This window comes from Wyeomyia smithii, chromosome 3, assembly GCF_029784165.1.
Source record: "Wyeomyia smithii strain HCP4-BCI-WySm-NY-G18 chromosome 3, ASM2978416v1, whole genome shotgun sequence".
NCBI classification, from domain to species: domain Eukaryota; kingdom Metazoa; phylum Arthropoda; class Insecta; order Diptera; family Culicidae; genus Wyeomyia; species Wyeomyia smithii.
In genome coordinates, this window is record NC_073696.1 from 73,397,051 (window position 1) to 73,422,459 (window position 25,409).

Consider the following 25,409-nt stretch of genomic DNA (forward strand, 5'->3'; position numbering starts at 1 on the left):
AAGACTTGAAATGCGCCTTAAAATGACATCACGATCTGTAAACTGCGTTAGAGAAAAATAAAAACATTCGCTTTCTTGCAAGCTATTTACAGCACATAATCATTGGTTCATGGAAACTCATTTGGACCTGTTTGAATATACAAAACTCGTGCCCATCCAGAACAATATTCGCAACTTCGGCAACTCTGGTCAGACAGTATTACATATTTCCATTTCAAGTAAACACTGGGGGACGAAACGAAAGTGTTTCTATTTGGACATTTGAGGTTGACGGTTGAGATTCTGATTATGTGTGGATGAAGGGAGACAAAAATGAACCAGATCGTTGCATCAATACAAATGCAGCGAGTGAAGTCTTGCCAACACATGCATTGCGGTGCTTGGCTGTATGTTCTCCTGCAGAAACAGATACAAGCGTGTGGCCGTCAGAATTTTTATTACTTTTTGTTTGTTACTTTTTGTGTATAATGCGCAGTCATAAGACACAAAAAGCAACAAAAAATTGCCCAAAAGTAATAAAATATTCCCCGTTTGCGTTGGGTGTAGCCTTTGTTCCGTTCCCGTTTAATGATGTCGTATTAAATGTGCATATTATAATTCGGCAGCACTTCAACTTCTCATTTGCACAAAATTTAAAAATATCCAATGAACTTCATTCAAAATATCAGACAAAAAGAAATTACAATACTGCCAATGAACGGTCAACGTTTATTTACTAGAAAAAATGACTGACACGCAAGCAGCCAGGTTATCTTTCTTGTAAAAGTATTCTACTTCAACCTTGCGGTCGTGGCTTTGCATACAACCTTCTTGTGATTTTTTATTTTGTGCACATGTGCTTTATAATATTATATTGATACAAAGTTTGCTTAACACTAACTGTTCTACGGCAAAATTTCTTTCTTGTTGCTGCAATACTAGCCTTCTGCAAGTAATAATCGAGAAAATCCTCATAATTGTGGGTTCAAGGTAGCACTTGCACAAAACGGCATACTAAAAATAATTGTTTGCATTCGGTAAGAGAAATGTGTTGTGTATAATTTGCCTCACACTATGAAAGCAACGAATAAAATTTTCTCGTTATTAAATGTACCATAAATAAAATGCATCTCCACCGGAAAGAAGTTTAAGGGTAGGTCAAGGTCACTATTGGCTGTGCAAAGCAATATCATCGCATGTGGTGTGTCAGCGACATTCTGTCGGCTCCTGTCATTTTCCTATGCTATAGCGCTGCAGACATGTTGCAGTACGACTAGCCCCAATGAGTATAAAAGAGAGGTGAGGAGAAAACCTACTAACACTTGCACGCGCCCCTCTGCTTGCCCCCTTCTGCCCAGAGATGATGCCAAATAGTGACGTAGCTATTTGAGTTTACCATTGTGTTCGTCTAGTTGTTTACATTTGAAGCATTTACTAATACTAGGAAAATGCACTCTCCTCCTCACCTCTCTTTTATGCTCATTGGACTAGCCCAGCGATGGAATATAATCAGCTTAACGTAAAAAGTCGTATAGTTTATCGACCGTGGACCCAGTCTGTGCAGTTATTGCCTAATACGTTTGAAGGATTTCTGTTATGTTTCATCTAACTGGTAATTACTGTTGCAGTAAACATTGAACTTAAATCAATTAGATATCAGATTTCGTTAAAATACTCATTGAAATATTTTGAAGAGATGGAGACATTGCAAAAACATTGTAGATACCAGTGTAATTCATAAACTGATTTGACAACCTGTCACTGTTTTCAACACAAAGTAAATAGCTAGAAACACATTCAGTTAAAATTTAAGATTTGTGAAAATCATTTCACATAATTCTACAATTTGAAAACTTTTAACCAAAAATTAAAATGTGTATTTCAAAGATTATAGTAAGTAGTCCCATAAGTTGGTTGATTATTCAGGTTAGAAAATTGATATTGATTTTCCAAGAGATATGGGTTAAAATGAATAATGGAACAAATACCCTATATTATGTACTTTGGCTACTTGCTACAATACTCATAACAAAAAAAAGTGTTTACAAAAAAGCTGGTCGTTAAAATGATTTTAACCATTACCGATGATCGATCTCGTGGATGGAATTGGCGATGTTCTTAGCATTCAACACCAATTAAATCCAAACGTCTGAACCGTTTATTGATCTGACAGATCGTAAACTCTAGGACCGACCGGACAAAAATAAAATAAAGAAGAATAAAAGCGAGTGATTTTTTCCCACTGCGGCCAGAACTATAAACCGTACGTGGAGAAATCGTTTTGGAAGCGATTAAATAAATATTACGTTCTGCTTTCATCAGCTATTTTTGCACAACATTTGCATCACGTTGAATAATAAAATGTCTTTGCTTCAACTTTTAAGTATTGTTTCGCTTTCAAATATGTGAGTGGCGGTGAATTTTCTACTACACAGTTTTATATTGCCGGGAGGTTATTCCCAAAGACTTTGGAATTGCAAGTGTGCTCAACTTAGACACAACTAAGGTGAGATAGTGATTTTTCAATATTGATGGCGTTCTTTGGAGATTTTGTAGATTGCGATTGGACAACTTACTGCGATTTTCTGATACATCTATAGGTGAATGATCGGGATTGATTTGTCTCTGAGACTGTTTTCAATTCTGCTGGAAACTTTATTAATCAAATGTTGGTTGCAAAAGCTTTTGTAAAAGTTTTCAATATGTGAATTAGGTTATCTACGAAGAATGTTTTTTTAAACGATAACCTTTATAACCTATTCTTATGGCCAAATCAAATATGATAAAATGTAGAACAAATAACTATTTGCGTATAAAAAATACAATCTCCTGAAATTTTGTTTACACAACTGGACTGTCCATCACTACGCTACTATGCTGTTTATCATTTTTTTCGAAGCATTAAGTATTTGTCTTAGCCCATTATTTACCGGACCTAGATCCCCAATTTTTTCCAACGTGATTTTCATGATGCGGCTTTGTATTGCGGTTCTTTTCTGAAATCCGCAGACCATCAAACAAGTTGCGCGCAACAGAGCCATGCGCCCAGTTATGTGTCTGTCAATAATACATTCCGCTTCTTGCGAGTAAACTTACAAGCGTATTGCTCATGTGTGTTTTTTCTTAACTTCAAATCAAATATTTGAATGTATGTTCAATTATAGATTTGATACCCTTTCGCACAACTCGACGACAGAAGAGTCAATCAACAATATAATGAAATTTCTTGAGAATCAAAATATTGTTATAATCGAGAAAAAACCATGTTGTACCTAACATTCCCAGCTATCATAAACAGAAAACGGAATATGTTTATCTCATCTCAGTTATGCGTAAAAAAATTCGAAAGTTCTGTTCAATCAATCGAACACCTGGTCCATTATGGGTAAAACAGAACAATAAATCTATCTATATGAATATTTGTCTTCAACAGAACAAAAGCTTAAACCTTTTCTCTCCGTGCTTACAAAATCGAAAAATTTCTTCTAATGCTGAAATTGAGATTTAACTTATCCTTTTCATCATAAACCTAGAACATCTGTTCTCAAGCCAAGTAATGATCACGTTTCCAAGATAAATGGGGTTGTATTGAATTGGCTTGTCAAGGTTCAGTACTTGGAACTTATTTTCAATAGAAAATTTATTTTCAAACAGTACATCGAGAATATACAAGCAAAGTTCATGAAATATATGGAATATTCATATCATCTCATTATGAGAAATTCCGAACTTTGTTTAAAGAATACACTTTTGATTTGCAAACATACTTTTAAACCAGCAGTGATTTATGCTGTACCGATCTAGTCAAGTTGTTGCGCTACGAGGAAGAAAACGCTACGAAAAACTCGAAAAAAAATCTGAAAATTATTTTGAATCGTCTTCCTTGATTTGGTACACTCGAAGCCTATGTACTTACTGATGTTGAAACATTTCCGACAAAAAACGTTGCAATCTTTATAGTCAATAAGTTAGCATTTAATTTAGTTGTAAGATTGTTCCTTTTTCTTGACAAGTAGCTCCAAATCCTTACGAACGATAAACCCAGATTGCGAATTCAAATAACCCCTAACTATTCTACACATATCTAACAGTGTTTAGAAGGCACCATTTGTGGTTGGTTTTTTTATAAAATAATTGCGTTACAAACAAAACCCCTATTAAAAAAAAAAAACTACCAAATGCGATGTTGTCATTGCTCTAAAGGGGTATGACTTCATACTAACCAAACACCAATACGTTAGGAACTTGGACCTTCCGCCGTACTCGCTGGGGCGCATCATTTTCGGTATGTTGAGATCATCTGGGATTTTGACGAAGTATCTATCAAAGTAAATTGCATAGTAATACTGGCTAATAGCGATGAGGTGCCAAACTAGCACGAATGCGCGTGACTTGTACAATTGTACACCAGACATCCTGGGCAAACGTTCTTGAATATAGTGCTCTCCGATAGCAACACGCAATAAAACAAGGGTTTTCAGTCCGTACGTTGTACTGCACACCAACACACGCAGCTTTTACACGAGGTCGAAGGATATACAAGCAAGTACATACAATTACTATAATTTTAATCACTCATTCGCTACTCTGTAAACAAACCTAAACGGTTTTCACTACACTGAATTTCACCAGTTACGCTGTTGTGAAGATATAATTAATCTATGGAGATGATTTTTTAATGCCATCTACACCAAATCGTCCTTTTTAGATTACCAACACTCGTTTGCACACAGATATAGCAGGAAACACAAAGGAAAAGACACGACGTCTAGCATATCCAACCGAAGACTGACGGAGTGAAGCTCCACTCTGCGTTTATCCACTCTTTTGCCTGCGTTCAATTACGGAAGCACGCAAGGATCCACCAAAATATATGCTCATTCTCGCTACACCCCCACACACACACACACATGCACACACACTACGGTATGGCAGATAGTCTGTCCAAAATCCGCTGAGGCAAGAATTCCAATGTTTATACGATGTCAATCAACAGTGAAGTTAGCGCCGAGCCCATGAGAGAAAGCAGAACGCAACAATACCACTGCAAGTGGGGTAAACCGAAATACGAAATAATACCCTAGGAGCAAAGAGCGCGTACGTGCTTCCACACAAAGGTTTTGGGATAGCGCGATGTCTGTATGGGTTTCGTGTATAGGAGGCGGAGGGGTGGTAAACTGCGCCAATGGAAAAAAATAACTGACGGTGCGTCTCCATTCAATTTTATTCAATTAATGGAATGACCACTTTCTAAAGAAGAAAATTTTTTAACACATGGCCAAATGATAAAGCCGTTTACCATTGTTTATAAACAAGGAATAACAAGTGGCTTGTTTTTTAGCTAATTTCCACCATAAACAACATCTTTATTCGTTTTGGAGGATTCCAGTGAAACTTATACATGCGGCTTTCGATCGAAACCAGTGTCGTTAGTTTTTGCTATTTTTCTAAACGTAAAAAAACACTCTCACATCGTGCAGGAAAATTAAATTCGCGAGATAGCAGTTCGTGTTACGCGAGAAAACGCTATGTTTATCTTGACTGCCACATTATAGTCAACTTGGCATGTTTAGTATAATTTTATCTAGATACTAAATTGTACGTTCCTTCGAAAGTGCCATAATCATTTGCACACAAGGCTCTCCACGTGAATGAATTTGTTGCATTTGGAAACATTTCACGGAAATAGAAAGATGTGATATTTTACTTAGCTTTACTATATCAGTGGCGGAGCAAATAACAAACCTGATTAGATCGTGTACCTTAACCCTCGTCGTTGGAACAAAAGTACACGTAAGAACATTCAGAAGGTACTGCGATCTCACTATTGTGTGTCATCATTGCGAGTAAATGTATTATACAATACTGAAGAGGCAAGTTGATTTCTAACCTTCTTGTCAAATCCCATATATCTTATCAAGCTTTATCTAATACAATAAACGTAATAGAAAAGCAACCACGCGAATGTTGTTTCGCGTTATTTTACATGGAACAAACTACACTAAAGTCGCTTTTTACGCGGGGGATACGTGCCGCGTAAAAAAAACCGCGTAAATTCCGGAATCCGCGTAAAAAAAAACGAGTAAATTTCGGAATCCGCGTAAAAAAAACATCGTTTATTTTGCATTCCGAGTGAAGGGGAATCGAAATTCGGGCGAAAAAAAAATACCGCGTAAATTCCGGAATCCGCGTAAATTCCGGAATCCACGTAAAAAAAACCGCGTAAATTCCGGAATCCGCGTAAAAAAGCCGCGTAAAAAAAACCGCGTAAAAAGCGACCTTAGTGTACAACTGTTTTTGCCACTTTAAAAACTTTCAATTTTCGAATTTGCAAATTGATTACCATTGTTGAGAAAGTGCCCTCTATTGATATGGATTTAAAGTCAATTTTGTGATTAAGAATAACGACGGCTTTCACGACTGCTCGACCGGCGTAAAAAATGTATGACTTTTTGGACGTAGAAACTTCATGTAGAAAAACCGCTCCTAAATTCTCCCTTACCAATTTCCGAATTTCAAATTTGACGATTTTACTATTTTTTGACGTATCTCGGTGGATAGATAAAATGTGTGACAATTGTTTGATACAATGTTTGATACAATGTTTAACATTGTTGCTTTACTGCTCAATCGTGAAAATACGTGAAAAGTTCCATGGTCGGGCTTTCCCATACACTTTCCTCGCTATTGTCTTGCTTCCCGAGCACGGATAATAATAACATGGACGAAATAAATTCCACTGTCTACATATTTTGACTCAGCAAAGTGTTTTGTTTCGTTTCTCATGCCCGAGTCTGTGTCGCCCCGCCTACATTGCAAAAATCTACGCTCAACTCGAAACAAAAGACTGCCTGTAGAAAATTCAACTTCATTCTTGTTCATCAAATGGTGGCGAATGGAGCCTACAGAATAGCTGTTAGAGGTACGCGACATCAGGATAAGAGAGTTGATTACGAGTCAACTATCAGGCACTGCGGAACACCTTTCACTCAGTATGAAAAACTTGGGCGATTGGGGGAAGAACCATTCGGCATCCAGGCTTCCTTTCCACCAAAACACAATGAAAATCATGTTTCAGCAACGCTACTAAGATTTCGGATATTTTGTACCAAAATTCAGATAGGTTGAGCTGAGATCTACGAAAAATGTGACAGCTGCTTTTTCTTTTAACCGAGAAATCATTAACGGCAATAAACTACTGAGATTCAGCAGTAAATTTCACCCCTATGGCATCAAGCCATGTTCCACGGGCTAACATTTCAACATATGAGTGAACGAGGTAGCATATCACCGCCTCTTTTCATACATATTTATATTACTGCTGACAGCGGGCACAAATTAATTTGAGCCCAGGACATGAGTTCATTGTCATTCACTGTTACTCGGTATAGGGATACCAATGGCTCGGTAAATTCGAAGTGTGGACTGCAAGATCGCATACATTGTATCGTTGCCGAATCTGTTACAAAGTTTTGTCTAATCTTTTCAAATAATTAAAAAAAAATCTGTACTTAGCTGTACTTTTTCACAAAAATCTGTAATCTGTACGGTACAGAATCTGTACCGAAAAACCTGAAAAAATCTGTACGTTTCCAGATAAATCTGTACAGTTGGCAACAGTGGCCATAGGGGTGAAATTTACTGCCGAATCTCAGTAGTTTATTGCCGTTAATGATTTCTCGGTTAAAAGAAAAAGCAGCTGTCACATTTTTCGTAGATCTCAACTCAACCTATCTGAATTTTGGTACAAAATATCCGAAATCTTAGTAGCGTTGCTGAAACATGATTTTCATTGTGTTTTGGTGTATTCTCAGTAAAATGAGATTAAACCAAGATGTCTCGGAAATATGTATTACCGAGCTCGAGAATGTGTGTAAAAGTTTTATTGACAGTTGAGCTTGCCGTTCTTACTAATATTACCAGAGCCAATGCAGTCTAACTTTTTTTATCAAATAATGATCAAACGTCGTTGAAATTTTTTTTCAAAAAATTACAAAACTAGAAACTATGGTTCGAGGGTAGAGATTTCGATGCAGATTTTTCACGAAAATAGTACAGATAAAAAAGATTTTTACAACTGCCAGTACAGATGAAAATGTGGCAACACTGCTGGTGGGGTCCAACTCAGATCGAAGAAAAGTTGCACTGTTCGCCTTGACGATCGACCAGAGAATGAGCTTCTCTCCATGCTAAATGTCCTTCTATAGCGTCACTCAGTATGAAGAACTTGGGCGATTGGGGGAAGAACCAATCAGCATCCAGGCTTACTTTCCACGACGCTTATGTCGGGTGATAACTGCCGATTGGTCAGTCATTGGCTAGCAATGACAGCCAATCAGCAATGCTTGAAATCTTTTCGTCTATGTTTTTGATGTCCGTGTTAGGGATATCGTATGGAAAATGTAGGTGGATATTTGAACCTGAAACATTTCCGTAATTTCCACCAAATAATAAGAACATGGTGGGGAAAATTTTCATATTGTACAAATCTTGTATATTTTAGCTATTTAAAGGTATATTAACTAAAGAAATTGTTTGAGAGTTTTTAGCATTTGAAAACTTCCATTCCGCCAACCAAAAACTTTACATGTTTTTTTCAGTTTTCGCAGAATGTACTCCAGTATAGTGAAAAAAGACGTAGTCTTACGTCATTTTACTTTGGGTTGATTCTTCATACTAATTTGTGCCTGACCCAAAGCTTTGAACCTCGCACGGCTTGTCAGATCTACAGAATTTTTTGTATACGGAGCTTCGGTAGAAATCGGGGGAAGTCAGAAGAAATCCGTAGAATCTACTAAATTACACGAAGTAGCTCTGGCATCTCTACATATGAGGCTCAGAAAGGGAGGCTACGTGAGCTCTATGGTATGCTGATCCCTCCAATGTCGTTTTACGGACTAGCCTGAAAATAAATTCATGCTGAAAGTCCCCTTTGACGAATGGCTTGGATTCTACTGAGATTCGAACCCGCAACCATCCGCTGTCAAAGCGGAATCTGTAACCTTGCGGCTACTCTGCGGCCTTTAACGCACTTCTGCATTTACTAGGGGCACCATAATACACAGGAATGGTTAAAAAGCTATAATCTTTTTAGGGCCGGGCCGTTCAAGGTTTATGGGCAGTTAAGCGAGACAATCGCCATGGCGGACGATAACATGCGTGTAGGCATGTTCTTGAGTTCTTTCTTCGTTTTATTTATGAAGTATAGCGACAAAAAAATCTCCCAGATGGTCCTGAGGTACGATGCTGGCCTAACAAGCTAGTCGTCGTAGGTTCGAGTCTCGGCTCGGGAGAGACTGTTAGTGTCTGTAGGATCGTAGCGCTAGCCCCACAATTGTCCTGTACACTAAACAGTCGGCTGCGAAGTCTGTGTATAAATAAACAGGCAACTTCTGGCTGCCATTTCGTACTATAAATTTCCCCGTTTACCGCCAGTCCGGAGCGAAGAAAGAGCGGCTTGGACATCCCCTTCATTGTCCCCCTGATTGTCAGCCACTGCAGCACCTTCTTGAGGAACTTGTTGTGTCTAATGAACTTTACTTTTGAGCTCACTTTCTTCGTGGAGAAAATAAAATACGAAGTGCCCTGCCAGTCGTTGCCATCCATGTTCAAAAGGTAATTTTCACAGATTGACATCATGTAGCCACTTTTCCCTCGGTCTTCCTCTTCAGCATCCTTTGGAGCTTCTTCTCGCTCTGGGTCGTCGGTCGTTCAGAACCAAGCTTTCTTTCGATGCTTTGATTGTTGTCCAATAGTGCCAAGATATTGTAGATGCCGAAACGGACGTATCAGACGTCCACAAAGTGTCGCACAAAATCCATTTCTGATGCAGTGGGGTACCGTTCTTTGAACGCGCACACTTCTGAATGAAGTATCACTGTTTTCGCCATCACGTTTAGCGTTCGAGTTAAACTTTTTCTGGCGACCCATGGGTTACTATGATTGCTTAAAAATGCATGAAATTTTGCTCAACGATATCCATCAAAAAGCGGTCGCTCACCCATGTGCGCGGCAATTTAAAATTTCGGACATAGAAAGTATCACATTTTTTTTAGTTTTGTCCGATTTTTCCGTATACCCACAGGGATAGTTTCCGAGTGAGTATTCGTATTACTACCCATACTACCTACATCAACCGCCGACCCTGTTTTAGGGCAACTTGTTCGAGCTTTAGGGCAACTTTATTTTCTCTGTTATCGACCGGTGTTATCCTCATAATCAAACCTTCTTAACCCTCTAGTGCTCAATGCCGCTATTTAACGGGCTTTATTCAAACCTCAAAAAAGCTTTAGTAAATACTTAGAAAGTGTTTATAATGATTAATAGTGATTTTACGGAAGCCCGTCTAGAAATTAACTTGGGCACTAGAGGGTTTATGCCACTTCTTATTTAATTATTTATTTATTTGTGTATAAAATTCATCTGACTGATAGTCTTAATGAACTAGTATAAAACTAATATAAAATACTAAAAACATAACCCTGCTAGCTTTTTCTTCAATTTAAACGAAGGCATGGGGCAATGGGTTAATTGTGACCGAAGTTCGAAGTGATAAAGTGATAAATGATAAAGGCTCAATCAGGATGTGATTTATATCTATCGAAATATACGAATAAAGGTATGCATACATAGGCGCCAACTTTGGGGGGGCAAGTCACTTTTTGCCCCTCCAATAATTTTCCCGAAGGGCAACGTATCATTTTGTCCCCTCAATAATTCTAGAAAGTCATTCGTCTCTTCTTTCGTTTTCTTGATAGCTTTATTTATTATTTTCAAACATCACAACGCTCACGCCATTTTGCAAAATTGTGGTCTATAATAGCTACTCTCAAAACTGTCATTTCAACTACTTAACGTCAAGACCTGAGAGAGAAGCGCCAGCTGGCTTTGTTTTTATCCTCACGAATGTCATCGTGAACCAGACAAGAAATGTCATTGGGAACCAGGAGGCCTCATGAATGAATTATGGAAAGTATCGTAGTCGATGTAAATTTATCCGGCATTTATTTTTTCAAGATAATTTGTAAAATAAATATTTTTGAGTGATAAATTATTTCTGTTCTTTTTTTCACTTTGGTTTATTTCCAGTCTAATTTAGTTGTAAATGTGCTAACTTTTTTGCTTTGGTGATTTAAGCGTTTTTACGAAAGCTCTCACTTTATCAAAAGCCTGCATATCAATATTTTGACCAACGTCGCTCAACCATAAATTTAAAATTAAAATACTGTATAGTTTTTTTTTTTAATTTACAAGTAAATATGAACTTTCACTATGTTATCAATATTTACTGTATTTCTATTAATTATTTGAAATTGACGGTGAAGTTAATATCTCTTCACATATATTGTAAAATACGTTGGAGTTTTTTTTAGTAAAATAATATACAACCATCTCCTAACGGGTGTTAAATAAAAAATGAGAGTTTTTTCAATACCTTTCAGTAACTCAAATACAGAGCGTAAAATTTTCTTTCTCCAAGAAAATTGCTCTTTGGGCTCCCTAGAAACAGTAGGCGTGTTTGGTTTTGCTAGTTTGAATTTAGTCAAAGCAAAGATGGCGTCAAAACAGCACGTGCTCCGCGAACGCATTGTACGGTTCTACGAAACGCATTTCCAGCAAGGAAAAAAGTTCACGGTGACACATTTTAAGGAAGAAAATGTACCTGTCAGTACGGTATATCGTATCCTGGGTTCCCTGAACGTAGAGCGGAAGGTCGGAAGTGGTCGTCCGGTGACGATAATGACGAAGCAGAGGAAGACATCGTTAAAGAAGCTGTTTGACAACAAGGACGCAACCAGCCTGCGTGACGCCGGTCGGAAATATGGCTGCTCCCACGTATTTATCCATTGGACCCTCAAGATGGATGTAATCGTCTGCAGGAAGAAGACGAGGTCGCCGGAGTACACGGAGGAGCAGATTGAGACGGTTAATACACAGTGTCGGTGGATGACCAAAAAATACCGCGGGACGTCTTTCGTTCTGGACGACGAAAGCTATTTTCCGCTGTCCAAAACGCATATTACAGGAAATGATAATTACTACTCCAGCGACAAGTCATCCACACCGCCTGAAGTGAAATACAAGTTCAAGCACAAGTTTGAAAAAAAGATCAATCAAAGAAATAGTTATCGGTTTCCGTTATACTCTAGTAAATTTTTTGGAAATAAATATTGAAATTCAGTCCGCAAATATATATTTCGACTGTGACGTACAGTCTTCCTCAGTGCTTATGTGGACTGGTGGACCAGTTGATTGATCTCAATCACTCTGCTAAGACGCTCGTTATAGATTTTCTAGATTTGAAAAAAAAAGGTTATGTTGTACATCGCCATTTCCGACCGGGTCATTTCAAAGCCTTGGTTTAAGCCGAGCGGTCTGGCAATCAACCAACAAATCTATCAAGAAGAGTGCCTCGATAAAATCCTGCTGCCGTTCCTGAACGAGCATCACGCGGATGGGAAGTACGTCTTCTGGCCAGACAAGGCGTCTTCCCATTACGCCAAGAAGACGCTGGCGTATCTTAGTGCCAGTGCCGCCCAATAGAGGATTTCTTTGGCTCACTCAGTGTCCTAGTATATAAACACAATTGGAGGGCCAAGGACACGAAGCAACTGACTACAAGAATCCGGAATTGTATCCGGAAAATGGACGTAAGTGCCGTACAACGTTCTTGTGAGAGCAACAAGTTCGCAACAAAGTTGCGTCGAAGAGCAGACCACGGCCCTTACTCAAACATTCACTGATATTTTTTTGAAGAAAATACATTATGTTATTAATAAAAAATACTGAAATCGATGAATAAAAAAATTTTTTTTATATGTTATTGAAAAAATTCTCATTTTTTATTTAACACCCGTTAGCATGATGTAGAAATTGAAATAAGCTTAAAGTAAGAACAATAATAATTATGACACCCCCGGTATAGATGTAAAATTCACATAGGTGGGATCTCACTAGGCAATGATGGCACAGTTGTGTCGAAAACAATTTGCCTAAATTTTTATTTTTACCTTAAAAGCAATGCTTAAAAGCACTTGCATCAACCACACAAAAACAATAAAACATTGCTGATGCCTGTCACTGTGAAATTGAAAATGTTTTGAATTCCTAACATTTATTTGTAACCCTGAAGAGCATTGCGCGGAAGCGACACATCGACTTGATTGGTTATCATTTTGAGCTGGTTAACATTCATTTCATACCTTTAATGCATCTGCCCGATTCCAACCGCCTCTCTTGTCGCTAAATTTCATCCCCCGCGTTAAAAGTAATGGAGCAACCTCACCATAATTCATATAATATTATCAGAACTACTAATTTTTAATTGCACGGACGAAAACTGAATCCATGAATCTACTTTCGCTACAACAAAAATATAATATAATATTCAACCGATATGACAGTCATCTCAAGTTTGAACATATTTTTTAATAATATCATCATCAAAACGAAAGACAGATGCGCACGCTGACTTGATTAAAACGATTGTGAGATAATTTTCTTGCACAAAAACGAAAACGAAGTAGACGAAAACAAAATTGAACTGTCATTGAGCTGGCGCCTCTCTAAGGCAAAGACGTATCGTACGCAAAAATTCAATTCGCAATATATTTCTAGAACCAGATAAATCAGATTTTTTTGAAGTCGTCTTCTTTTCTCACATAGGGTGTTAGGTTCCTTTTGGGAATATTTCCGGGGCTGATAGCGATCCACATTCGATGAGAAAAACTTTTCTACGCATATGCTCTATAGTTAGACTACTCAGAGCTATGCAACTTTCAAGTTTCTTTTATACTCTTTCTCAAAGTAGCTCTAACTTGACCCACTTCAAGCAATTTGTTTGCTTTTATTTGAAGGCTGAGAAAATTTACTACTAGATACAGTCTTTACATGTCCAAATAAATGTCAAAAATAATATTTTGAAAGCAAAATTGTTTGTCCGGGTGATTATTGCTTTTAAAATACCTAATAAAAATATCTATTGCATTCACATAATTGAATAGTGTTATCCAATATTGGAACTGATTCTGAAATAAATAAGAAAATATTTTTAATATTTGTCTCCCTCTCTCCATATTTTTTTTTAGTTGCGTCAATCGGTAGAGAACCTTTCAATAAAATTGTTTCCTTCACTCTGAGTAGAATAAGTTACATCGTTTAGCATTGTATGTACCGTGTTACCTGCACCAATTATCTTACAATGTACCTAGCGTGCTGAAAATAATTATAGACAGTCACTTACCAGGTTCCAATAGGTCAGAAATACCTCCCTACCCTTCAAAGGCAACTGGTATTCATCATTGACGGGAGTGCCACCAAATAATTCTTTGACCTCTTTCGGATATTCACCAATCACGTATAAATCATAATACATAGAATAAAAATAGTGTATCGCTGTCAGGCCATGAAATGTTGCAAGGATGGGCAGTGACATGTTTTTACTGTTCTTACCGAACTATCATCCGGTCTATATCATAAACAGCACACAGTTGACACTGTTTCGACCTTTGCACCGTCTACGCAATATGATGTCACGGTACGTCCACTTCTATATTAGAATTTATTAGCATAAAAAAATTTACTTCACTAAACGGCCCGGTTTGATAGCGTGATTTTGCTTCTTGCGGTCGAGAAAGACAAATGTAAACCCGAGAATGTGATGTTTCGCGTTTGCCCGTTCCGATAGAACTAACGAAAGTTCTTAGTTCACTGGAAAACTTCCGCATCCCCCCTGGTAAACAGTAACGTCGGCATCGGAATTGCGAAGTGCATTTGTTGATTGTTGAGTCGAACGCAATACTTTTATTTGAGGCCGTGTTTATTTAATCTGGCGACCAAGGTTCAATGTAACTTTTCAAATAACTTGTTTTAAGGAGGGTTTTTCAAGCTCAGTATTTGATGCATATGGCTTATAGAACAGGTCCCAAAATTATTCTAACAGGATTTATTCCCAAAATCCTGAAATAAATGCATAGAACGCAAACTAATTACTACCAGCGTCGTTTGCTATAATCACCGGTAGCAATTTATTTATTGACATGCAGCACGCGGAATAATGATAATCAAAACGCACTCAGAATAGCTATGTTCATCGGATCTGTAGATGCAGTAGATGCAATTGAGAAAAGGTCTTCATTACGCGTTCCACCTCTCTCACGGAAATGCTTTTTTTGCGTAAGAGTTCTTGTCTTTAGGGAGTCATACTTTTTAAAAATAGCTTCAGATTGCTAATAGGTTTCCAGTTCAGTGATCCGGGGTTTAAAATAGTGCTTTTGATAACACAGCAAACGATGCTTATCATGGACCTAATACGGTTTAGTTAGCATTTCACCTATCATCTGGCCGTTTCTTCAACAATACAGAGCCTACATTTACCAAACTTATTGACTAAAATTATATCGATTAGGTGCAGTAAGATTTTGTATTGATCTTTCATTTCTGGGCGTTTTTCTCGATGGTTTCCTGAGCAGTGTAAGCTCAATGAAATTAGAATATATTTTATAGTAACAAATACGTACGTTGCTCGTACACATGTGATGCTACTAAGCTGTACACTACTAACACGGCCAGGTACTTATACTTATCACAGTGATTCGCTCTCACATCGAGTCTCAAGCGCGTGGGAAGTGTTTGTAAAGCTAAAAAAAAGGAAAAGAAAACTCCACTTATTCGCTCTAAATTGTTCGATTATACTCTGCCGAATCGCTACTATCTCTCGCTCGCTTGTCAAGGTCTCTGCAGTAGAGCAGCCATCATCGTCACCGCCAGCCAGTTGTCTAGTTTCGTGCAAACTACGATGAGTGGCAGTGCGGATTTGTTAACAGTGATATCACCAGCTGATTGGCCAGAATTACGCGATTTATACCGTGACAATTGGCCATGCAATCTTGTGGCGTACCACACTGTGGACAATTTCATCCGTTGGCATCGGAAGGATCCCAGTATCAAGAATCTTACGTTCTACAGCCTAAATAACAACTGGCGAACGGACGGTACTTACGTGATAGTGGTAAGTGTGAAACAGAGCGCAACTTTGACTATGTACTATTCGCAATGCAGTTTCTGACGGTGATGATGAAATGAGCGTGTTTCAAATTGCAGGATCGCTATCAGCTGTTTGTGTATACTCTTGCTCCCAGCAGCAGTGACGTCGTAGAGCGAGCATTGCACTTGTTAGATTGGAACCGAGGGTTCAAAGTAAGTTCATTGCTGGCAAGACATAGGAATGCAGTGATTAATGTTATTGAGGCCAAAGGCCTCCGGAAGGAGTATGATAGCTGCACTTATCTGTACCACATGCCTAAGGAAGAGTCCGCCAGACTAGACAGCGCTGTACCCGACGGATTCCGGTTAGGAACTCTGACAGAGGAAGATGTCATAAAAGCGGAGGCAGTATGGCCTAATAAACACGTTGGGTCTCTATTCCTGTTGAAAAGGCTTGCTGCATGGAACCCTAATGTGGCTCTGTACAACCCCAATGGAGATTTGGTTGCTTGGTGCTTTAGGTAATTATCATAACTGGGATGTTTCATATAGAAAATTTAGTCTATTCAACTGAGAATGAAGGTTCTCAATGTCGGTACTATCGGTGTCAAAAAATGCTCCACTAATTAAAGGAATTTCTTGATTAATTTAAAACGGTTAGTACACATTTTGTGTTTGGTGAAGTTTGGGAAATATTTTTCTTTTGTCTGCCATTTATGGCTTATAATCATTTCCAATTTCTAGAATACACTAAGCAAATTATCTAACAACTAGCAAATAGTCTACATCAGATAGTATAAAGAGTATCTCTGATACTCATTTTGGCAGCAACAATAAATCTAACGGTAATCATCCTGTCAATCTTGGATGGCAACGGAAATGGTGCTCTGTCAAATACAGCACAATTACATACAAAATGGGACAATTTTAATATATTTTTCAATTGTCATTTTTGATTTAGCTGGGACATTGTGCAGTTGCCATTAAAGATATCTTTTTATGTTATAAGTAATTTTTTAACGCGAGTGAAAAAGGCTTTCGTTAAAATAGTATTGACGATTAAAAATAATCTTAGAGTTAAATAAACATCCTTTTTAAAATATATTTCTTTATAAAAACTGCAAAATGTTAGCTAAACATTCAAGCTTGCTAAAAGCAAATTTCATGGAATATGAAGAAATAAATATCCAAAAAAATTACAATGTATATGTTTTTGGAAGAACAAAGTTATTTTTTACAACTTTATAGGGGACTTTGGATCTAAAAATATTTTTTATAATCAACAGATACGGTGCTATGATATTCCCTAAATTTGATCTATGTCAACACAAAGAACTTTGTAAACTGAGTAGCATTTCTAGTTGAAAGACTCAAGAATACCATTATAAGTAAGTGTTATAAGATAGTGGGCAGAATTTCAGCGATAACAGCGACAATAGAATAAAGCAGGTATTAGACGAAGCAAATATTTGCTATTTTTGGAACGATTTTTATTTGCACAAAATTAAATCTGTATTGAAAAATAGCACTTAACACTGTCAATTTCTTAAACTGGAATGATTGCTCTTCAAAAGTGAAGGAAGATGACGTGAATATTGCAGTTGTGACTGGAATGCTTTTAAAAGCAAATACTAGCCTGAACCCTAATTAGATGGTTTATAGGTTTGACAGGATTGGTGTTGCCGGAGGTGGAGTTGCAATAGTTATCCACCGTCGAATAAAACATCGTGTTTTGCACCATCTTGAAACGAAAGTTATTAAAAGTTTGAGAATTAAAAATGAAACAGGTGTTGGCATATTTATAGCTTCAGTTTATCTGCCTTTTCAACTCTCGAACTCTAAACTTGTCTCAAGAACACACTGGTAATTTACAAACAAATATTTAGACCAGCAATGTTATATGCAGTCTACTCATGAACAAGTTGTTGTGCAACCTGGAAGAAGATGTTCAAAGGATTCGAAATTAACAGAAAATAATTTTGAAGCGTCCTTCCTTGTTAAGCACGAATGAATCATATAGGCATACCAATGTGGATACACTAGGAAATATGTCAAACCAAATAATCAGCGAATTCCGACAAAAATCGTTGCAATCCTCAATTACAACCATTAGCTCACTTTATAGTCAGTAAGATGGTTATAAATTTGTGTTTAGGGGAAAGTAGGTAAAGACGGACACCCTAAGGTTTAATCTAAATAATTACTTAGGTATTGCTATTTAGATCGCAGTAGTCATATAAATTGAAACTTAAAGTCATTTGTTTTCATAATCATTTTTGGTGTTAGTGAACTTCCTCCAAGTTTTATGTGTTTTGGGTCTTCAAAAATAAGACTACAAATTGTTGTTTTTTGACATGGTTGGGGAAGACGGACACTTGGGGTGGGTAAGATGGACACTACGAAGGTAAAGGTGGACACTCACAAAAAAAAAGTAGTACGTTAAGTATTCTTTTGATTTATGTGTTAAGTGATGGCCATACATTACTCTACGTTATTAGAGTCCATCTATACATCACGTGAACAGTTTGAGAGGATGGGTTTCGATGAAGGCGAAAATTCTCCGCCTATATGGCCTGTTCTAACTGCTAAGTGATTAATATCTGCTGGTTTCTCTCGCAGGTGTACTTTGTGAACATCTGTAGTACACAACAGATGCTACATGTGAAAATTCTTGGAAAATCCGTGTGTCTATCTTTCCCTACCTTAGTGTGTCCGTCTTGCCCGACCTGGTTGTAAATTTTTCAATCGATCGTAGTTCTTCATCGGAACATCGAAAATCTGCTGGATTTTCTCTAGAAAACCGAGGAAAGACTAATTAATCACTTTACTATTGTAAACAAATGTAAACACGTAAGTTTCACGAGTTTTTCACTATTTTCCGTGGAATAAAAATTACATCAAATTGCGCTTTCACGAAAATATTCTTTGTTTTACTTACAAATTTGACAGTTTGCTTGCTGAAAACCGATAATGCAACTCAAAAGCATTAACACACTATAAAGAAGGTATTCGCATCACTCAACTATCATAATACATTCTAGTTTGTGAAATATTAAAAGTGTCCATCTTACCCGCAGTGTCCGTCTTTACCTACTTTCCCCTGAGCTTTATTTTTATTCTATTCTATTTATTTTGAAATAGAAATTCAGAATAAATATTAGTGAATAAATAAACCATTACAAACATACCCCTACTAAAAAAGGGTAGTGGGAGGAACTGATTGGGCTGACCAGATATTCTCAGGGGGAAAACGAGACAAATGTGTTCAAAAAGGAACACGTTGAAAAAAAAAATTTGAATATTTTTACTATCCAATTCATTGCTTTGCTGAATCTGCCTTATTGTCTACAATACAAAGCGTTTGACAAAAATCTGCGTAGAAGAGTGGGATTTTCGTTAATATATCACATGGGAGATCGAGATTTTGCCTAACAATCAAAAACAGTGCAACAAAAATCTACCTTTTCTTCTGTCTTGGCTTCTATGTATAATTTTTCCATGTATTTTGATGTAAAAACAAATTTCCCTGAGTTTGAACACACAGTGACGCCACTTCGAATTTTTAGGAAAACGCAAATTTTCGATGCTTTTTCGACGCCATTTGATTTAAAAGCCAAATATCAAAATTCTAAGAGTTTGTCCACATGTTAGCATTTTCTTACCCATCTTTTAAAAAAAATAATCTTAAATCGGACAAAACCTGAACTCAAAACAGCGATTCTACGAAAACGGTTTTAGCATGGTTTTAGTATATTTTACAAAGGAAAATAATAAAACATATGAGCATTAAGGGCTAATTTCTAAAAGTGGTAGTTAAAGTCTGTCTAATATTGAGTGAAAAAGTCTCAGGAATCGATTGGTAGGTGTCTGATCCACGTAAAATGTCAGCAACATGTCAATTTTGCCCCCATTCCCCTACAATACTAAAATAGGTTTATCTTAACGCTAGATTAACTTTTTTGAAATCTGTTTAATGTAATATCAAGAGTGTAATCGATACTCAAAGATGCAGTAACAATTTGTTTTTACGTGATCGTCCCCCTTTTGCAGGAAGGGTGTCGCAGTTTTGGACAGGACCGGAACCGGAAAAATCTCACTTCAGCTATGAAACAGGAACATCGCGTCTGCGATAGGGTTAAATGCGACCCCCTCCTCGTAAAAACGGGAGGATCATGTGAAGACAAATTTTTATTGTAACTTTGAGCACGTTGAGCCGTTGCGGAACAGAGTGGTCTAGAGACCATTTTTTTCGAAAATGAATTTTTTGCATGAACCGCATCTACTTAAGAAGCTGAAGTTGGGAGATTAAGAAAATTTCGAAAAATCTAACTTTAAAGCTGATTTATATCGTGTTGAAATTTCGTCCGAAACAGAATGGCCATTCTGTTTCGGAACAGAGTGGTCTATGTACATAAATCGGTGTAATACTATCATGTAACACGTAACATGTAGCATATTACATGTGATAAGTAACATGTCACTTGTTATCAGACTTCCTGAAATCTCGCTCGTACAAAAAAGAGACAATGCGCTTTGCGCTACAAGTCTCGTTTCTCATTCAGTCGTTTTGTGCTGTGCGCCACATGCGAGCGAGAGAACTTGCAATACGTACGAGCCATGTCTCGTCGCATGGAATTTCTTTTGCGACGTACACTAAGATATCTCGTCTCTCAACGTAACGAGCGCGGTGCATGGGCGTTGCGCACACGAGACAGCTTGCGCGCAAATTCTCGTGAGCTCGTCTCGCGAGCTAGTTTCACATATTGCTTTGCGCTGATGGCACAAGGAAGTAATTGATTTTGCCCAGAGGGATGAAGGCAGGAGATTTTATGTGATTTATTATTTACGGTGTTATAGGAGCTTGCGTCAGAGCACCGTTTGATTAATTCGACTTTTGTTAACAATAATGAAGAACGTTTTGTTACCATATTTATATATTATTATTTTCTTTGCGAACGGTATAAAAATGCATGGTATTTTTAACAGAAACAAATATATTAGATGCAGAGTGTTATGTTGGTTAACGTGGAGATGCTGCGAGTTTCTGTCGTCGTTTAAGATGTCATTGACTATTATATAATAGAAACCATTCCAAAGAAAATCATATTCAGTTTTGTACTTATAAGATTAGATGTGATTTTTAATTCGAGTACAAGCCTTTCGGGAGTTAAAAATAACAGAACCACTAAACTAATATAATCAATTTTATATTTTTCAATACATGTTGGGGGTAAAGGTGTTGGAGAGAATTTTCAAATAAGGTATAGATATTGCAAATCAGATATATGATTCTAAAGCCACTTAACTCTAGTGCGACTATATATACTCGTATTTATAGCAATCTGATCTTTTTTTGCTGTTAGGGGAATATTACCTTGTGCAACGATGTGAACTTTTGTAATAATCTTAGTAACATTGTTTTATGAAATTTTCCAACTAATGCACTTCCAGAAGGGTCTGAGGGCTCATACTGTATCGAAGACACAAATCTTTGAGTAACTGTGGGAGACGCGTTGCTCGAATCATGTCGCTGATACATGATGCTTTCGATACCGGAGACGAAAATGCAATTCAATGCTACGGTGTTATATTATCTAGTAAATATATGTTTTATAATGTGCAACATGGAATTTATGAATGAATTTCAACCATTTCAACGTTCGATTCGTCAAATGCGGAGTGTTAATCCTAGAAAGATAGTCTGCGTCAATTTGAGTCCTGAGTTTTATCATGCCAAATGTCCTATCATCATCGAATATCTACCTTTTTTTATTTGGCTGAATCTCAGCACACGTACCTGACTTAACAAACTGAATATTTTTCGCGGGCGGGCAATTTTTTCAGACTCAAGAGAAATTTTTTAAAAGAACATAAGCATTTTTATTGAAGGTAAAGTTTTATAAAAAAATCAAATTAAACATTTTGCAAACCATTCATGCTCTCATGATTTTGGGTGGAGGCGGGCATCGCACTTTTTGGACTAAAATGTCTATCTAAATAACTTATTTTGAGAAAAAAAGAGCTGAGAAATCCGATTTTGTAACCCTTTCCCGTTCACATGATTTAAAAATACTTTTTGGTTAAATTAACCCAAAAGTATTTTTAAATCATGTGAACGGGAACCCAAAATACTTTGTAGACCAATTAAAGTGAGTGTAAAATATTGCATTTTGAAGAAAAAAGTTAAATTTCAAATGGTGCTTCAGAGCATCTTTAAGCACAGCAGGGACTTTTTTATTCATGACTCAAAATTTTATCCCTAATATTTAACTATTTGAAGTATTTATTAAAAATGATTTAAAAACGGAAGAAAGCCAGATGTAATTTTCCAAGAAAAAAATAAAGTTTATGATTTTAAGAGTTTTTAGTAAACATTTTCAATCAAAAAGTTCGACTAGCTTTTGTTGTCAAAGCATTTGTTTATAAGATTTAGCAGAATAAACAAAATCTTAGAACATCTTAGAATCGTCGAAACATTACAGAAAAAGTTATGGACAAAAAACTAATTTTGAGGGGTGTTTATCTTTCATTCAGTACTCGGTTGGATACAACTAGAAACAATTGAACAAATGGCATACAGTCTGGTTTGCTACTATCTGCAACCTTCGCAGAAATATGGACTCAAAATATGGTTATTTTCAGCAAAAAAAAACTAGAAATATCTTTACAACAAATAAAAATAGCAATCCAATATATTCTACAAAAATGCAAGGTTTACCAGAATGAACAAAATCTTAGAACATTTTGAATTGCTTCGACGATTACAGAAAAAGTTATGGCCGAAAAATTAATTTTGAGGAGTGTTCCTCGTAAAACTCTGCTTCGTCATATAAGACGTACAGTTAGAAGATTACAGTGTTCAGCAATTCTTTTTCTTATATATTTTCCTACAACTTTGCTGAAGAAAGCAATCTGGTATTTTGAAAATTAGAAAAAATAGTTTTTATATCTAACTACTAGAGGGATTGATAAAAAAAACGGAAATGCCAGAAGAAAGGCCTTGTTATATGGAATAAACTTGCTGAAGACACTGGGTACATACAATCAATATTTCACAGTCGAATCTAAAACGATCACGGTTTTTCGAGTTTAGACCACTGTGGGTTGCTTTGAAAAAAATTTACTATTTAACTTTATTTTTTGCTAACCAAGATCTAGTGTTCATTAACAATTCACCCTGGCCCAAAAAGTTTAAAAAAATACACAGTTTGCCAAGTCAAACACGAGTGCAAAGTTCCATTTAAATCGAATAAAATTGACTTTCCCTAACAGAGCAGCACAAAATAAGTATTACTTTGAGCCTGGTACACGAGAAAGTCTCACGAGCTCTGGCGCACGAGCTGTAGCATGTATGTACAGTACAGGCGTCTCGCTCAATTCGTAGTGCGACGAAACATCGCTTGCGCATCGCAATCCGAACCGAAAGAGAAGCGAAAGAGCAAACTGCAAATCGCATGTGACGGTGTCTCGTCTCGTCGCACGTACATGGAAATTCTACGAGCGAGAGAAAGATTTCTCTCGTCGCTTGAGAAAAAAACACGTGCACAGGAAGTCTGCTTGTTATACAGTGTTACATTTTTCGTGTTACAGTACATGACTTCATATGTATAACATGTTACATGTACTGTAACACGAAAAATGTAACATGTAAAATACTATGTAATATGTAACGTGTTGTGTTACATGTGATGTGACGCGTAATATCTTACATGTGACATGCTATATGTATCATATACATGACACTAACCCTTTTATATAAGTTACCGTCATTTTATTAGTCATTTACCAGCCTTGTGTACATAGATCACTCTGTTCCGAAACGATTCGAGGATACCAGTGAATATATACATATGAAGTCAGAGTGGTATATGTACATTGGTGAGATAAAATCACTTATTTCGCAAAAAACTGTCAATTTTATGTATCCCCATGTTAAACCACTTCATAACCTTTATATTAGAACATTTCGTTTGAAAGAATCTGTTGAACAGAATTTTATTTAGAGATTTGTCAAAAATTGCTTCTCCTGAAAATTTGCTCGATGGCACATAGACCACTCTGTTCCGCAACGGCTCATATATATACTCGATATTATTTCGCTTTGTCCGATTTAAGATCTGTTTTTTTAAAATGGGTAAGAAAATGCTAATATGTTGACAAACTCTTAGAATTTTGATATTTGGCTTTCAAACAAAATGGCGTCGAAAAAACATCGAAAATTTCCGATTTCTCAAAAATTCAAAATGGCGTCACTGTTGGCCCTTAAGGTGAAATGTGTTGAAACTCGGGGAAATTTGTTTTTGCGTTAAAATACATAGAAAAATCATACACAGAAGCCAAGGCAAAAAATGGTTGCACTGTGTTATTCTAAAAGTTCACCAGATCAGTTTTATAATTTGAAAATAAGCGCTGACCGAAAAAAGATTGAGAACTAATCTGAATCTGAAATCTGAAAATTAATATCATGTTTATATTTCACCTTTCACATTTCGAGTGTTTTGTCTCAATACACAGAAAGCTTTGAAAGCTGCTTAAAACTGGTTCTTTACCCTGTAATCATATCACTAATTTTTGTCTTCCACAATTCCAGGTTACAGGCAGGCGCACTAGGCGCACTGCAGGTGGACGAAAAGCATCTAAAGAAAGGCTACGGTACTATAGTCACTATCGAAATGGCCAAAAAGCTTGCCAGTATAAATGAAGATTGTTTTGCTTTAGTAAATAGTGCCAACATTCCATCCAAACGAATGTTCGAAAAGCTTGGCTTCCGTCATTCAGATTATGCTTACTGGCTGAGAACATATCCCACTGAGCCTTTCCAATGGACGGACGAATAAAGGAGGTTCCAGAAGGGTTAAATAATTATCGTTGCAAGCAATTAATTAGTCAAATTGTTACATCCAAATATATTTTATTATTCAAACTAACCAAAGTTAAGCATTATTTGACTAATTATTATCTACCATAAATTTCCACCAAATAGTCGAATCCAACTCCGGCTCTGTATCCTGCCAACAGGATAGTGGCATTCCGTTGCCCAATACCACCACTGTAAAGCGATGACACTCCGGTACGATTGGCTGATCGATCGAACGCGCGGATAGCGGTAATGTTATAGTTTCCAGTGTAAGTAACACGTTGGGTTGCGGTATGGTTAACTACTGCTGGAGCTGTATAGCCCTGAGAGAGCAGTACGCGATCACCTGAGTTGATGGTTCCCAGTATTAAATCTGAAGCCTGAATTACCCCAAAAAGGGCGACAGCGATGGTAACACTAACGATGACTTGCTTCATCATTCTGCTTAAACTGTGGACTTATGAATCTAAACCAAACTCCAAAGTTGAACTAAACGCGGTTTACGATACGAATGGTCAATCCGTTTATATAGGCCAGTTTTTACACCGTATCACTTCAAACGGAAGTGTATATGATAAGATGGTTGATA

The 25,409-nt window shown here is 37.0% G+C and overlaps 3 protein-coding genes across 6 annotated transcripts in view; 1 reads left to right on the top strand and 2 right to left on the bottom strand.

The window, feature by feature from the left end:
* Positions 1-14,670, bottom strand: part of LOC129733221 (androgen-induced gene 1 protein-like) — a 30,369-nt gene extending 15,699 nt beyond the window's left edge. The window contains exon 1 of one of the 2 annotated variants that reach the window (XM_055694887.1): positions 14,222-14,670. In XM_055694887.1, coding sequence (XP_055550862.1) covers positions 14,222-14,413 — 192 coding nt within the window. In that variant the 5' untranslated portion in view covers positions 14,414-14,670. Of the gene's footprint in view, positions 1-4,202; positions 4,941-14,221 lie in introns of those variants that run through there. The other variant, XM_055694888.1, reaches the window with a different exon arrangement.
* LOC129733217 (uncharacterized) lies at positions 1,536-24,900 on the top strand. Of its 3 annotated transcripts, XM_055694881.1 has the most exons (5): positions 14,469-14,713; positions 15,386-15,549; positions 15,711-15,988; positions 16,081-16,484; positions 24,554-24,900. In XM_055694881.1, exons 2-5 carry the CDS (start codon positions 15,516-15,518, stop codon positions 24,798-24,800), a joined length of 963 nt encoding a protein of 320 aa, XP_055550856.1. In that variant the 5' UTR covers positions 14,469-14,713; positions 15,386-15,515; the 3' UTR covers positions 24,801-24,900. The 3 variants fall into 3 exon arrangements, with proteins under 3 accessions (XP_055550857.1, XP_055550858.1, XP_055550856.1); XM_055694882.1 differs by lacking the exons at positions 14,469-14,713; positions 15,386-15,549 and adding an exon at positions 1,536-1,591; XM_055694883.1 differs by lacking the exon at positions 15,386-15,549 and having other exon boundaries at positions 14,392-14,515.
* Positions 24,855-25,409, bottom strand: LOC129733223 (uncharacterized). The gene has a single exon (XM_055694891.1). It carries the CDS (start codon positions 25,258-25,260, stop codon positions 24,919-24,921), a length of 342 nt encoding a protein of 113 aa, XP_055550866.1. The 5' UTR covers positions 25,261-25,409; the 3' UTR covers positions 24,855-24,918.